This window comes from Sus scrofa, chromosome 9 (genome assembly GCF_054392235.1).
Source record: "Sus scrofa isolate SSC_HxYL_T2T_F1_AM1 chromosome 9, Sscrofa_HxYL_maternal_Yorkshire_Landrace_v2.0, whole genome shotgun sequence".
In the NCBI taxonomy this organism is placed as follows: Eukaryota; Metazoa; Chordata; class Mammalia; order Artiodactyla; family Suidae; genus Sus; species Sus scrofa.
Genome location: NC_139391.1, coordinates 34,103,931 through 34,118,978, shown reverse-complemented (window position 1 = coordinate 34,118,978; position 15,048 = coordinate 34,103,931). Strand labels below are relative to the sequence as shown.

At 38.3% G+C, this 15,048-nt stretch overlaps 1 protein-coding gene across 3 annotated transcripts in view; it reads right to left on the bottom strand.

Annotated features, from left to right (window-relative positions):
* DYNC2H1 (dynein cytoplasmic 2 heavy chain 1) overlaps positions 1 to 15,048 on the bottom strand; it is a 364,937-nt gene that overhangs the window by 42,173 nt on the left and 307,716 nt on the right. For 2 of the 3 annotated variants that reach the window (XM_084975882.1, XM_084975883.1), the window contains one exon: positions 9,970 to 11,729. In XM_084975882.1, the coding sequence (XP_084832008.1) occupies positions 11,685 to 11,729 (45 nt within the window). In that variant the 3' untranslated portion in view covers positions 9,970 to 11,684. Of the gene's footprint in view, positions 1 to 9,969; positions 11,730 to 15,048 lie in introns of those variants that run through there. The other variant, XR_014815142.1, reaches the window with a different exon arrangement.

The window sequence follows — 15,048 nt, the reverse complement described above, 5'->3', positions numbered from 1 at the left end:
TGCAATCTGAAAGCGAATTACTGGAATCAGATTTTATTTTATTTATTTATTTATTTTTTGTCTTTTTTTTTGCCATTTCTTGGGCCACTCCTGCGGCATATGGAGGTTCCCAGGCTGGGGGTCTAATCGGAGCTGCAGCTGCCAGCCTACACCAGAGCCACAGCAACGCGGGATCCGAGCCGAGTCTGCAACCTACACCACAGCTCATGGCAACGCCGGATCGTTAACCCACTGAGCAAGGGCAGGGACCGAACCTGCAACCTCATGGTTCCTAGTCGGATTCGTTAACCACTGTGCCACGATGGGAACTCCTGGAATCAGATTTTAAAGGCTGTTTTCTATATGGCCAACAGGAGCCACTGCTAGTACTGTGAGAACTTGAGTATTTGTGACAATTAGGAAGATGTGCCTCTTTCTCCAGGAGCTACAGCTCCACCCAAGCACTGAGATGGGCAAGTAGGGTGCAAGGTGGATGCCAGGCCCCCTCACCTCTCAGCTAGCACAGGCAGGGGCAATGGCCCTGGCCAGATGGCCAAGGATGATCAATGCAAGTTAGAGGGAGAGTGAGCAAGGAAGGACAGCTGTGAGGAAGTGGCAGTCAAAAAAAACAGAAGATGGCAATAACAAATCTGTATTTCAACCAGTTCTAATCCATCATGTGTAGGTTTTCCTCTTGAAATAGAAGAATTGAAATATCTAATATAATGAAAATATTTGTAATCTATTTTCAGGAAGATAGTAGATAGCAGCAAAGTTATGAAACAAGAAGGTATCAGGACAAATTCCCTGGTAAAAAAAAGTACTCATTAGAATTGAGTAGTGGAATTAATGTTTCAGAAACAGATTAATGGAACAGAAAATAGATTCTGTAAACATATACAGACCGCGAGAGAAAATAACAGAAATGACAATTCAAGAGAGGATGACAAAATTATAGACGACAGTACATGAAGAAGCAACTCAAGATTAATTGAATTACCTAAAGGAGAATACAGAACAAATGGGAGAAATTTATCAAGAGTGTAATTGAAGAAAACTTTTTAGAACTTAAAAAAAAAACCCTGAAAACTTAAAAACTTAAGATTGATATCTAGGTTCCAGAAGAAAAATAATAAGCAGACTTTAGCATCAGAGTACATTCTTGTGGCATTTAAGGAAAAAAATTCTTTTCTTTGAGCTAAAAGGAAGACAAAAAAGATTTGCAAAAGTGATTTTTTAAAAAGGTAAATTAAGATACCTAAATGGTTAAAAGAAACAGGTTGGACAGTTTTTAGGGGAGAGTGTGACACAACAATGGCATAGAAATTAAAATAATGAAATTTCTAAAAGCAGCAGAAAGACATGGGTTTGTAAAAATCTCAAAAAAATTACCCTAATTTTTTTCTGGGAAAAATGTGAGTTACAATCTAGAAAGCATTTTAACATTTACCTCCACTGTTTGACAAAATTTGTTCTAAGGATTCAAATCTCTTAAATATAAAAGCCAGTGGTTAGTATTTAACTCTAGATTTTGACTTTTTGATGAAAATTTGACTTTTCTCTAGAATTTGAAAGCATTACTCACTTCTTTCATGAAAATATTTTCTGCCTTGGATTCTGCAACACTTCTTTCTACTGTGATGACAGTCATAAATATAACCCAAGAAATTCATTAAGAATTAGATTCACTCCCAGAGCTTCTGATACTAAATGGCTGATCTGCACCTAGGAATCTGATCTTTCAAAGAAGCACCTCCAGTACATTTGAGACTGCAGACAGCTGTGACAAACATGCTGTACTCGTCTTTGTCCTGCTCCACTGCTGCTTCTCACTCCATGTCTTTCTTCAGCTTCTCTTACACCAGCTTCCTGAAAACATGCTGTCTGTGAACTCAGCACTTACCTGCTGAGGCTCTCCACTCTCCTGTGGGGCTTCACCCACTCGTATGATATCAGCCGCCCCTGACTTGTCAAAGATGTCCAAAGTCTTCCTGAGCCTCGGGTCTGTGTTTCCTTTAGTATTTTGGACACTCACACAAAAATATCCTCCTGTATCCAAAGCCAGATTTAATCTCACAACCTTGAACTTGCTTCTCCTATCCAGCCCTTAACACACAAGCTAAAACATACAACACACAAACTAAAAACCTCAGCTTCCCCCATATCCAACAAAGCAGTCATCAAGTAAATTACTGTCTGCCATTGCTTAAGAGCTACAATGGACTGTGCATGTAGGAGAGGGTATGACATAAGCACTCTGAGAATGAGGGACTCTCAGGAAATATCTCTCAAAGGAAGAGACATTGAGTGTCTGAGATACCTACCTATCAAATATGTCAGTGATTCTCAATCTTCAGTGCACATTAGAAGGAGTTACTGAGTTTTTAGGTTAGCTACCAATTTGGGAACCATCTTCACTGATCTGAGATGGGAACAGGTACAGGCATATAGGACTTTTTAAAACGCTCTACAAGAGATTCTTTTTTTTTTTTTTTTTTTTGTCTTTTTGCTATTTCTTGGGCCGCTCCTGCAGCATATGGAGGTTCCCAGGCTAGGGGTCGAATTGGAGCTGTAGCTGCCAACCTACGCCAGAGCCACAGCAACACAGGAACCGAGCTGTGTCTGCAACCTACACCACAGCTCACGGCAACGCCGGATCCTTAACCCACTGAGCAAGGGCAGGGACCGAACCCGCAACCTCATGGTTCCTAGTCGGATTCGTTAACCACTGCGCCACGACGGGAACTCCTACAAGAGATTCTAATGTGCGAGAGGATCAAAGCAGCCAGCGTTCTCAGGACAGGGTATTAGAAAGAAGATAGTTGCTCAGAGAGAAACCTCCAGAGATCTCCAAAAAGTTGAGTTTTCAGCTGAGTACAGATCAGCTCATATGTGTGAAGAAACTTTCAAGGCAATGGGAAAAACATTCAAAAAAATTAAAGGTCACAGGCCCTGGAATGGTGCTAGATCCCACCAACAAAACTGGAAAACCTGAAGATTCAGAGAACATTTGGTAGAGTACAGAGTGTGTCCTGGCTGCAGGAGTGGGGAATAATTAACCTGAGAGTGAACCATGCTCTAGTCCTGCTCAGCAAATGCTAAAAGCAAGATCTGAAAACATCAAACTTTTTCCCAAGTGACCTAACTGAATCCTAAAGTGCAAGAATATTTATAGGAATTTTTAAAATACCAAAAATCCTAAAAGACAAAGCTTATGTTTGACATTTAATAAAAAATTGGAGAGTTTCCGTCATTGTGCAGTGGAAACGAATCTGACTAGGAAGCAGGTGGTTGAGGGTTCGATCCCTGGCATCGCTCAGTGGGTTAAGGATCCAGCGTTGCCGTGAGCTATGGCGTAGGTTGCAGGCAGGGCTCAGATCTGGTGTTGTTGTGGCTCTGGCGTAGGCCGGCGGCAACAGCTCAAATTAGACCCCTAGCCTGGGAACCTCCATATGCCGCAGGTGTGGCCCTAAAAAAAAGACAAAAAGACAAAAATAAATAAATAAATAAATAAATAATAAAAAATTACCGGGCATGCAAAAAAGCAGGAAAATATGATTCATAATCAGAAGTGATAGTAATAAAAATGACCCAGAACAGATACAGACGTTAGAATTTGCAGATAATTACTTTAAAACAGTTATGACTGTACTCCATATGTTCGATAATTTAAGCAGAATTGTGAAAGACAATTTTTTGGAAAAAAACAACATAGTGAATTAGATAATGTAGTGATCTTGAAAACATCATACTAGAAAATAGTCAAACTGAAAATAGAAAAATAATGAAAAAGACAAATTGAAAGGAGTGTGAGTGAACAGTGAGATAATTTCAAACAGCCTAACATACATGAAATTGAGTTCACAAAGGAGAGGAGAGGAAGAGCAGGGCAGAAAACATTTTTGAGGAAACAATGGCCATTTTTTTTCTAAGTCTGATGAAACTTTTAATCCACAGATCCAAGAAGCTCAATGAGCTCTAAGCACAAGAAACATGGTGAAACTAAAACCCAGACACATCGCAATACAAACACTCAAAATTAGTGACAAGGAGAAAATGTTAAGAGCAGCTAGAGACGAAAGACATTACATTCAGAGGAACAAAGAATGAGAGTGACAAGTTTCTCACAGACAACAATGCAAGTGAGAGACGGTGAAACTCATCTTGAAAGAACTGAAAGAAAAAAAATTATCAATATCCTTAGTGGGACTTTCATTCAAAAATGAGGGTAAAAAAGAGTTTTTAGATACAATATTTCACATCTATCACTTTGCCTGCCCAGGAATATCCTTTCCAGCATTGTTTTCCCTCCAGTACCAAATGAAGTTTAGAACACGTGTTGTATCTATTTCCTGTGCTTCCTTTAACCTGGAACAGGTACCCAGCTTGCTCTGTCTTAGAAGACATTCATATTTTTGAAGAATACAGTCAGTGGTCTATTTTCTTATAACCTCTTCTTTTCATGTAGCAATTCTCTTTTCAGACCTTATCTTTGCTTAAACTTTATAGGCCGGAGTTTCCATTGTGGCTCAGTGGTTAACGAATCCGATTGGGAACCAGGGGGTGGCGGGTTTGATCCCTGGCCTCGCTCAGTGGGTTATGGATCTGGAGTTGCCATGAACTGTGGTGTAGGTCGAAGACGCGGCTCGGATCTGGCATTGCTGTGGCTCTGGTATAGGCCGGTACCTACAGCTCCGATTACACCCCTAGTTTGGGAACCTCCATATGCAGTGGGTGTGGCACTAGAAAAGACAAAAAAATAAAAAATAAACTTTATAGGCCAATTAGGGTTGGAATCAAGCCATATATGTGAATGTCAGAAATGCTAAGATATACGGAGAAACTTTTCTGAACAGAAAGACCTCTGATAGTAAAGGCAGGGTGAATGGGCAAGGGGGCTGAAAAATTGCAAAGTCAGTCCTAAAAGAGAAGGTTATATATAAACACACACACAAGCCCCACACCCCTTTGAGAAAAGGCTTTTAGCACATTAAATAGTCTATCTATTCAACATTTTCTGCCTATTCAGTCCTATTCACTAAGTGCTGACTTTAATCTCTTCTTCCCATGAAATCCTAGGTCCACAGTCTCAGGAAAATATCTGTTGCCAGAGCAAGTATTAGTAAACAGAGCTCTCAGAGGAAGGTTCCTAGCAAGGGGATCCAAGTCTGTCTGTCCATCCATAGGAATAAAAATATTCCTAGGCAATGGGAATTTCCCCCTGGGTGGCTGTGTAAGAGAGAAGTATTTTAAGTTGATTTTAGAGGTGGAACTTTTGGGTCCTGAGTTTGAATGAGCTGATTAACCTCTCAAAGTCTCAGAGTATTCCACTAGTGTAACAATTGGCCTGCAGTCCTTGCAGCATTGTGATAATGTATGCAAAATCTCTTTACAAATGGCATAGCATGATACATATGTGACTACTTTTACTATTATTTTCATGGACTATTTGACCTTGAAAATGAATTCTTGAGGCTCTCATGTTTGACTGCACACATGTCTCCTTAAAGAGCCCCTCTGTTCAGCCTCCTGTAAGATTTTTACTTATGCCACATGTAACCAAGTATCCTATTTTCCCAGCTTGGAGACACTGCCTCAAAAAAGGTGAGCTGGCACAGGACCTGCTTGCTCTTAGGAAAAAGGACTCATCTCATTCCCTTTCTCCCCTGTGCTCCTAGTTTTGTCTTGAGCTATGCAATTCCAGGGCCCCGAGTATAGTCTGGGTTCACATGAAAAGGAAACCCACAGGGAAGAGGATGTGAATGGAAGCCCCAGGGTGAGGAATAAAAGGAGCTTATGACCATCATCAAACTTGCCAGGTCCTCCTGCTCCACCTCCCCTCCTCCTGGCTGGAGCTTTCCTGGACAAGCACCATATGGAGTGGCTTTCAGTGAAAGCCTAGACTATATGCATGCCCTTGCTCATGAATATAAGTTACACATACTACCTGCTTTACTATCTACAGATAAATCTGCACTTCAACCCTTAGACATGATTAGGTTTTTCACTCTGCATCTCTTAGCTACACGTATTTTCTGTACAACTCTGAAGTATTTGATACACAAGACACGTCAATTTCCTATCTAACAGTGATGACCAATTGAGATTGGTGGCCTCCTAAAATATCCAAATGTATGTTCTATTGATTACAACAGAAAGCCCTTTGAATGGACAAATCAAGTATGTAACAAAGAGAAAAAGCATCTACAGACACGTAGGTGTATGAGAGTTTGCAAGATAGCTGGTGGTCAGGAAATCAAGCAATCATTTCTCAGAAGACTGACCAGAATTAGTAGCAAAACAAACTGTTAGTGAATTTACGATTATACAAAGCCTGTTACTTCACTGTACCTTTTAAATATATCCATTTATTCTAAGCCTAGTGTGAGCCTGAAGCGATTTATGGTTTTGGTTTTAAAATCCTGAACCAGAAATCTTCCCCCAAAGCCTATCCACATAAAACATCCACAGTATGTTTGCCGGAACATCCTACCCAGCAATTAAAATCCTGCCTAGAGCTCATTTTGTGTTAGAGTTTAAATTTCTTCATTAACAGAAATTAAGGGACTCATATTCTTTCATTTTCTTAGAATCATGTAACCATTACAAATATCAAAAATTACATGCAACTGAATTTTGGATTTGCACATGGCCTTATCTGACCTAAAGTTACTGTTTTGAGGTTATCTTATTAACAAAAAGCAACACTTTAAACTGCAAGGGGAAAAAAAATGTTATTTTAATGACCTTGTTCTGGGAAAACAAACCAGATGAAAGGTTGAAAAATTCTGTATTCCAGTAAAAAACTTTTATTCATCAAAATAAAACATAAGAAAAGACAATTCAATAGGCAAAATTGGGCAAAAGATGAAAACAGAATTTCAAAGAAGAAAAGCCACAGACAATAAACATAAGAAAAGTTGCCTAATTTTATTTATAAATAGGGAAATACAATTAAAACTACCATGTTATGCCATTTCATAGCTACCAGACATGCAGAAATGTAAAGTATTGATAAGAAAGCAGAATGACAAGAACTCTTATATACTACTGGTGGGTCTGTAAATTGGCTCAACGATATTCATAATTATAATAAAACTTGTTGTAGTCATTCTTTCAAGTGCCTTATAAACGTTAAGTATTTAATCACTTGGAAAGTCATTTGGCATCATCTCATTTTCCTATTAGAGACTCAGCCATTCTCCTACTAGGTATAAACCCTGGAAAAAGTCTTGCAAAGTCATGGCAGGAGACTTACTAAGAATGTTTATAGCAACGTAATTGGTAGCGGTTAGAAAAATAAAATAAAATGTTCCTCAAGAAGAGACTGGATAAGTAAATTTTGGTCAAGTCATACATTCATTCTGAAAAAAGAAAGGTCACAAAATAGATGACATTTGCATAAGAATAAATACCACGTAAAAGTGAGGGGGTGTTGGGCTGCACCCTGCAGGCCTGCAAGCCTCGTAGTTGCCTCATCTTGAGACTGAAGAAAGAACCCCAAGACAGTGACAGAATCATCAACAGTTTATTGGACAGGGGTCTTACATGGCTGAATCAAAGGGTCCTGGAGCAACACTCCACTGTAGATGGCACATGATAGGCAGCAGTCTTGGCTACTCAGAGGAAAGGAGGCTACCATTTATAGGGGGCTCATCAGTGACCAGGGGTTAATTGAGCCCTATAATTAAGACGATTGGATAGGCTTGTGAGTAAAGTGGGACTGGTTGTGCAGGGGATGAAGGAGAGCAAAAGGACAGCCATCCTGAGTGGCCTGACCATACATGGGGTCAGTCAAAGATTAGAAGTAAGTATTTGTCAAGTTAAGCAGAAATAGAAAATATGGCTTAGACATCATTTGTATTGAGAAAAACTATAAAGAGACTCAGGGAATTATAAAAACCAAAATTAGGATTGTCTTGGGAATAGAGTGGGAAATGAGACACTGAAAACATATTAAAGAGGTTAAATGGAATTAGTAAATGAGTAAATGTTCTTAAGCTGTGTGTTAGTACAGGTGCTCATTCTATTATTCTTTACGTTGTATGTATAGGGTGTGTTGACTTACTTCACAGTGTTCTTTATGAGAAAAGTGGAAAAACATGGCCTTGATTTCATTACTGCTTTTATATCATGAAGGAGACAGTGTCGGAAAGCCCTCAAGGACCCTAGAACAGTACTGTGCATGCCGAGAACGTGCAGTCTTTAGGGTAAAGGAAGCAGAGGTTGATAGTTCTGAGAGCTAAGATCACAATTTGAAGCATTTTTCCTCCCATGTTCTCTTCCTAAATTTTATGGAGGTGACTGTTCAATAAAAATGTGTAATATAACAAGTGTTTTGATTGGACCTGTCAATTCATTTTATCTTCTTGCCAGAAACGCTGCTGTAGCAAATATTTGTCAAAATGAAGAACTGACCAACATGTGGTGCTGAAATAGCGCTTCTCATTCCTTTTAGCAAACTCAGTTCCAAGCAGATATTAGCCAGGGAATTCAGCTTTGCTGACTTTGTTCTTTCCTTGAGGGGAGGGAGAACTGAAAGAGTGAGTTTTCTCCCTTTGCCATTTTACCAGTTTATTAGCTGAGCAAGTCACTTAACCTGGCCTTATTTTTCTCATTGGTAACATGAATAACATAAATGGATGTAATATCTATCTATCTATCTATCTATCTATCTATCTATCTATCATCTGTCCATCTATCATCTATCTATTTTGCTATCATCTATCAAGCACTTGGAACAGCGCTTAGCATGTAATTAGTGATACCTAATCCTTAGTTGTTATTATTATTATTATTATGATATACTGGTCATATACAGACTGCTGGTTTTGAACAAAATGCTACAAATGGCAGTATTTGATTAACTGTGGTTCATCTTGTGAAGTCAAAATGGATTTTTAACACTAGCAACATAATCACAAATAAGCCAGGTAGTGTAAAACTTGAGAATGTTATAATCAAATCATTCTCAGCTTATTTCTAAATAGTGAAGTAAAGTTTTATATGAAACTAATTTGTAATTTGTCTCAGCATTTAAATTCATATCCAGTCTCAAGGTGGTATAACAGTGACTTAAATTATAATTTATACTAGTTAATGAAATGTTACCACATAATATTTCACTTGCTGTTGGAGTTCCTGCTGTGGCTCAGTGGTAGCAAACCTGACTAGAATCTACAAAGATGAGGGTTCGATCCTTGGCCTTGCTCAGGGGGTAAGGATCCAGCACTTCCGTGAGCTCTGGTGTGGGCCACAGACACGGCTCAGACCTGCATTGCTATGGCTGTGGCGTAGGCCAGAAGCTGGAGCTCCGATTCAACCTCTAGCTTGAGAACTTCCATATGCCACATATGCAGCCCTAAAAAGCAAAACCAACCAACCAAACAAAAACAAACATTTCATTTGTTCTTTATTTTTATTTTTTAAATTAATTTTTTTTTTGGCTGTGCTCACAGCATGTGAAAGTTCCTGAGCCACAGCAGTGATAAAGCTGAATCCTTAATTTGTAGGCCACCGGGGGACTCCTTTGCTCTTTAAATCACACTTTGAAATAGGAATAGTGATCCACATCTCATAGATGAAGACCTAAGCTCAGAGGGATCAGACATCTAGGTAAAAGTGATGGGGCCACTGGCAGCCTAGGGTCCTAACTCCATGTCCTGGGCTTTTGTCACTCTGCAATTAAATACAAGCCTTTAAAACTGCCTTCAGTTTAACTTTCCCTTGACTCCCTAGTCTCTCCTTATTACAAATATTGAACTTTAAAATTACATACATGCTAAGGTAGAAAGATGTGGCACCTTTGTTTTTGATCTAAAATAATTTAATCAAATACCAGTTATATACAAATCTCAATGAACCCTTACTTGATGCTATGACTAAATTAATCGATAGCAACACATACTACAAATAGACTAGACATCTTGCCAATTAATGGACTTTGAAAGGAATGATCTCAGAATGTGAGAAGCTAACTTGTACACATTGTTTTTTTAAGTTTACATTTTTATTTATTTCCTTTAAAAAATTAGTGTTTTAATTGTGAAGGCAATACATTCTCAAATATTTGAAAAATGTAAAAATATACCCAAGGTAAAGCAAAAAAATCACCTGTCATTCATTATTCTCTCCAGAGATAATCATCACTCAATATTTAAAAACACCTTCCTCTCAAATAAGAGATATGCCATATACATCCATGTACACATGAAATTGTCCTGTATAACATATTTTATCTTTTTTCACTACCATTACATCACAAACATGTAATTATCATGAAGACCACATACAATTTATTCTGGAGATGTTTAGCATAACCACCATGGACAGTGAGGTGAGGCTGACCTGAAAGACTTTTACGGCGGAGATGAGTCAGTGATCACTTCCGCTCAAGTTGAGAATACATTTCCTACCTGAGAAATGGAAACTTAATTGGATAACTCCCCTGAGAGAGAAAACTCTCCACAAGGAGCTTCTAAACAACGAAGCAGTTATCTTCCGCCAAGTGACCAAAGGTACACTCATTTTGGAAAGATGTCTGCAACTATCTGAAGGATCAATGACCTACTGGTGGTGCTGTTTTACATACTTGCAGCTCTCTTATGGCCAAAGAGTGGCAGAAGGTTTTAGAGAGGGAGGCAGCTTAATGCCTGATTTCCCCATGAGAAGAGCAGTCCCAAAGGTACAGCCAGTGTCTCTGGCAAGAGTTTTATTTAGTTGCTGCCTGCCTCTGTCAGAAAGCATAGGTTAAAAGTGCTTCCAACTTGGGGCTCTAGTTCAGTTTGAATATTTGAGTCTAGTTGTTGTTTTTGGAGGCACTGTCTGAGGGCAGTCAGTCCTGTTTGGTTTATCCATACCACCAGCCAAGTGGCTTTTATATACCACATCTAGAGTTTGCAATCTCTTCTGTATAAATGAAGTAAGTGAAGTCCAGAGTTAAATGGTTCAGGGGAGGCATCTATGCTCCACAAAGAGAACCAGTTCCTTCCATGTTGTTGCTCTGCCTTTTGTGGTCACAAATACATGGCCAAGATGCCAAGGTCCCCGTACAAGGCAGCAGAATAGAGGAAGAGATGGAGAGAGAAAATGACATATTATGTCCTGTAAGAAGGCTCCTGGAAGCTGCTGTGTGTTATTGTGCTCACCATCTTTTGGCCAGAATTGAGTCACATGGTCATACTTTACTATAATGGAAAGGAGGAATTGCAATTTTTATTCTGAGTGCCTATTTAACCCAATTCAACATTGTTTTATTGCAGGGTAGAAGGATAAGTAGCAGTCTGCCGTGGAAAGGGTTGTGCTTTATATGCAGGGAAGTAACTTTAAAATTATAAACCAGTTAGGAACTGTAGCATTATTAAAGATAGAACTATTACATCAGAACTAGCTCTTTTCAAATAAATTCCTATTTTAATAACCCTTTGTTGTTTCAAATAGAAATAAAGCCAACTTTCAAATCACATGGGTGTCACTGACTTTAATAAATATTCCAAATTATACCTAGGCTATGATGTGATTCATTTATTTTTTCTGTGTGATTTAAGTTGGTATTTTCATTGCTTTGTGATCTTTCCACAAAATTTTCCACAAATTTTGTTTTATTCTTTACCCTTAATGTGTTAACCAATAACTTACCACTTCTAAAGCAAGGAAATATCAGAGATCATCTATCCATCCACCTTCCTGTCTCTGCTTTTGCCTTTTTAATTTCCTATTGATTTAATCCCATTTGAAATGGTTCTCAGGAACTGGAAAAAAGGACAAAGGAGAAAAATAGGCATAGAATAAAGAGAATCAATAAGACGTATAGCATGGATGATGCTTGTTTTTCCTTCTTCTTTTGTGAAGAAAAAAAAAAAAGCTGATTGCCATGTCTACATGTATGAAAAACATCAGCACAGGCAGAGACATTCTCAACAGGCTTGGCTTTTTTTTTTTTTTTTTTTTCCTTCAGCTGGATTTTATTTTATTTTATTTTTCCTGTCTTTCTACCAATGACTCAACTCTTTGCATATGTTCAATTTTTTTTTTCTTTTTCAGTGAGGAGATTTACAGTACTAATATTTGGAAGGGCTTCAGATAAACTAAGGAGGAGAGTTCCCTTGTGGTGCAAGAAGTTAAGTATCCGGCCTTGTCACTGCTGGGCTTGGGTCGCTACTGTGGCACAAGTTCAATCCCTAGGAACTTCCACATGCCATGGCCATGGCCAAAACAAACAAACAAACAACAACAACAAAAAACCCCGATAAACTAAAGAGGATAACTGATTTGAGCTTTTGGACCTTGACAGGATACCTCTACTCCTTATAACACAGATCCTCTGGTATGCATTATAAAATCTACCTTATTAATAAAAAATAATAATTTTCCTCCTGGTTGAAATGTAGAAAATTTCAGGTTCACAAGGAACAATAAAGTATTTAGGAAGGTATGACAATAAAGAAAAAACAAGACAATATAAACAAAAATTCAGTCTCTACATCCTTTTCATTTCCAAAAGCTTTTGATTTAAGAACTGCACATCCCAAGTAGCTGTCTTCTTTAAGTTGTCACATAGGGAAGATGACGCTCTCCTTAATCAGATATTTTTGGAACCTCTTTTAGATTTCCTTTAAGGACATTTGGATAGTCTTCAAGTATGCTTAATGATGGGAAATACACATTCTTTGGGCATGGGGTTGATTTTCGGAAGAATCTAAAATAATTTGGAGACAGATCTGATGATTAAGTTGTCTGGAAGCAGTTTTAGTCATTGATTTGATAAATAAATATTGAGTTCCATTATAAGGAAATACCAGAAATAAAAGCATGAAAAGTACACTTCCTGTTATCAAGATGCTTAATGGGTAAGAGAGTCAAAAATAAGGGGTAAAATGGCTAATCTTGAGTCTAATATATTTCATTCTCTATTTTTCCTGTGTGTCCCCAGGGCCCACTGCAGTCTTGCTCTGGCCATGCCCTGGGGTCAGATTCCTATGTGCTCACACTTTCCTGAGGACATGGGTGGGAGATAACTCAGCCACACTTTATTTTGACAGGTGGAAATAAGTGAAAGGAAGTCAAATAGAAAAGCTGTTCCCAGTGTCTGGAGTGATTTTGTCATTTCTGTTTTCTTATAATCAGTCTCCATCTTCTTTCAGGAGTTAGAGCAGAAAGTCTCAGAATGAAAAACAAAACCTCCAAAGAATTCTTGTTGAGAAATGCTTAAAGTGAGTTTAGTTTCTGCCCCTTAAATTTTCGTAAGTGCATGTGTTAAAGATTGCAAAAATTAGAAGATTAAAATCAGAAATTAAAAGGGCTGATGAGAGAGACTGAGTGCTAATGTCTTCTTCCTAAATATATTTTTCTCTTATTTGCTTTTGCTTTCCAGTTCTGCCTTTTTCTTGTCATCCTGTGCTGGTTAGGATCCCTTAACAATGTTGAACAGAAGTGATAAACCTTGTCTTTCTCATTTTAAAAAGAATGCTTCTGGAGTGATTTTCCCCATTAAGATGATTTTTGTTATAGGTTTTTTCATATGTGTTCTCTATCCATCAAAAGAAATTCCTGTCTATTCCTGGTTTGCTGAGGTTTTTATTTTGAAAATCACTGTCCTGATTGGGCCATCCCAATGTCTGTGTTTTGCTTCTACTGACTGAGAATCTCGGATAGTGAGTTCTTCTCAAATTTTAGGTAGTTTTCTGGAGTTTTCATTCATTCCAAAAAAAAAAAAAAAAAAAAAAAAACAACCAAACAAACAAAAAAAAAAACACCTCTCAGCACTAACGAGCCTGACTAGTATCCGTGAGAACGTGGGTTCAATTCCTGGCCTTACTCAGTGGGTTAAGGATCCAGCGTTGCCATGAGCTGTGGTGTAGGTCACAGACGCGGCTCAGATCCCTCATTGCTGTGGCTGTGGTGTAGGCCAGTGGCTACAGCTCCAATTCGAACTAGCCAGGGAACGTCCATATGCTGCAGGTGTGGCCGTAAAAAGTAAAAAACAAAAACAAAAATAACCCCAAACCTCTCCTAGATTGTTTTTGGCCATATATTTTGCTATTATACTGATGGCCTGTGTACATAACATAGATGTTAGTTGGTGCCTCTGAAATGTAACTGCAGAAGGGAATAGGACAGGCTCTAACTTGTTTTGAAATTATTTAAAAATTTTAAAAATTTCTTTTAAAAAGCTAAACAGCATAGCATGCTACTACTTGTTCATTTTGGAAGACCAAAAAAATGTGTTTGTTACCCATTTGTAACTTAAATTTTCAAAGTCAGTTTTGTGAAAGAAAAAAGAAAGAAAGAAAAGATTAATTAACCCATTGCTGGTAAGCTTTGATTAAATAATACATATAGCAAGTAGAATTAGTCACACCATCCCCTGGGATTCCACAGCCCTTTGCTAGTGTGTCATGTAACTGATTTCATTGTACTATAACGTTTTTCTATATTTTCATGTATTGTTTCCTAAATTTAAAGAAAAAATTGTAACCAAAAGAAAAGCTGGTATAGCCATATTAATACCAGGAAAAAGAATTTACAGTGATACTATTTTCACTTGTCACTGTCCTATCAGCTCTTAAGTCTCAAGAGCAGAGAGAGTGTGTTAATGCATCTTTGTACAACTGGGATGTGGCTAGTGTCTGGATCGTGTTATTTTACTGAATTTAAGCATTATAATTTACAAGCACAATGTTTAGAGTCAGAAGATCAATTAAAGGCCTTGTGCTTGTTTTCTATTTTTCAGTCATTTTATGCCTTTGTCCTGAAGGCAGTTTGGTAGTGGGCTCTTTGTCAGGTAGGGCTAGCCCCTCCATGCTTCCCTTCCTTGAGCACACAGCTAGACTACATTTCCCACTAACCTAGGCATTAGGTGTAGCCACGTAATTAAGTTCTCTCTGATGGAATGTAACATAAATGATGTGTGACGTTTCCAGATACAGACCACAGACACCTTCCCCGAGTGTGCCTCTGTGCTTTTCCCTATTCTAGCTGACTGGCATGTCCATGCCAGGCCATATGTTCATTACTTTAATTTAATTTAGTTTAATTGTTTTTCTTTTTTGGCCACCCCACAGCATATGG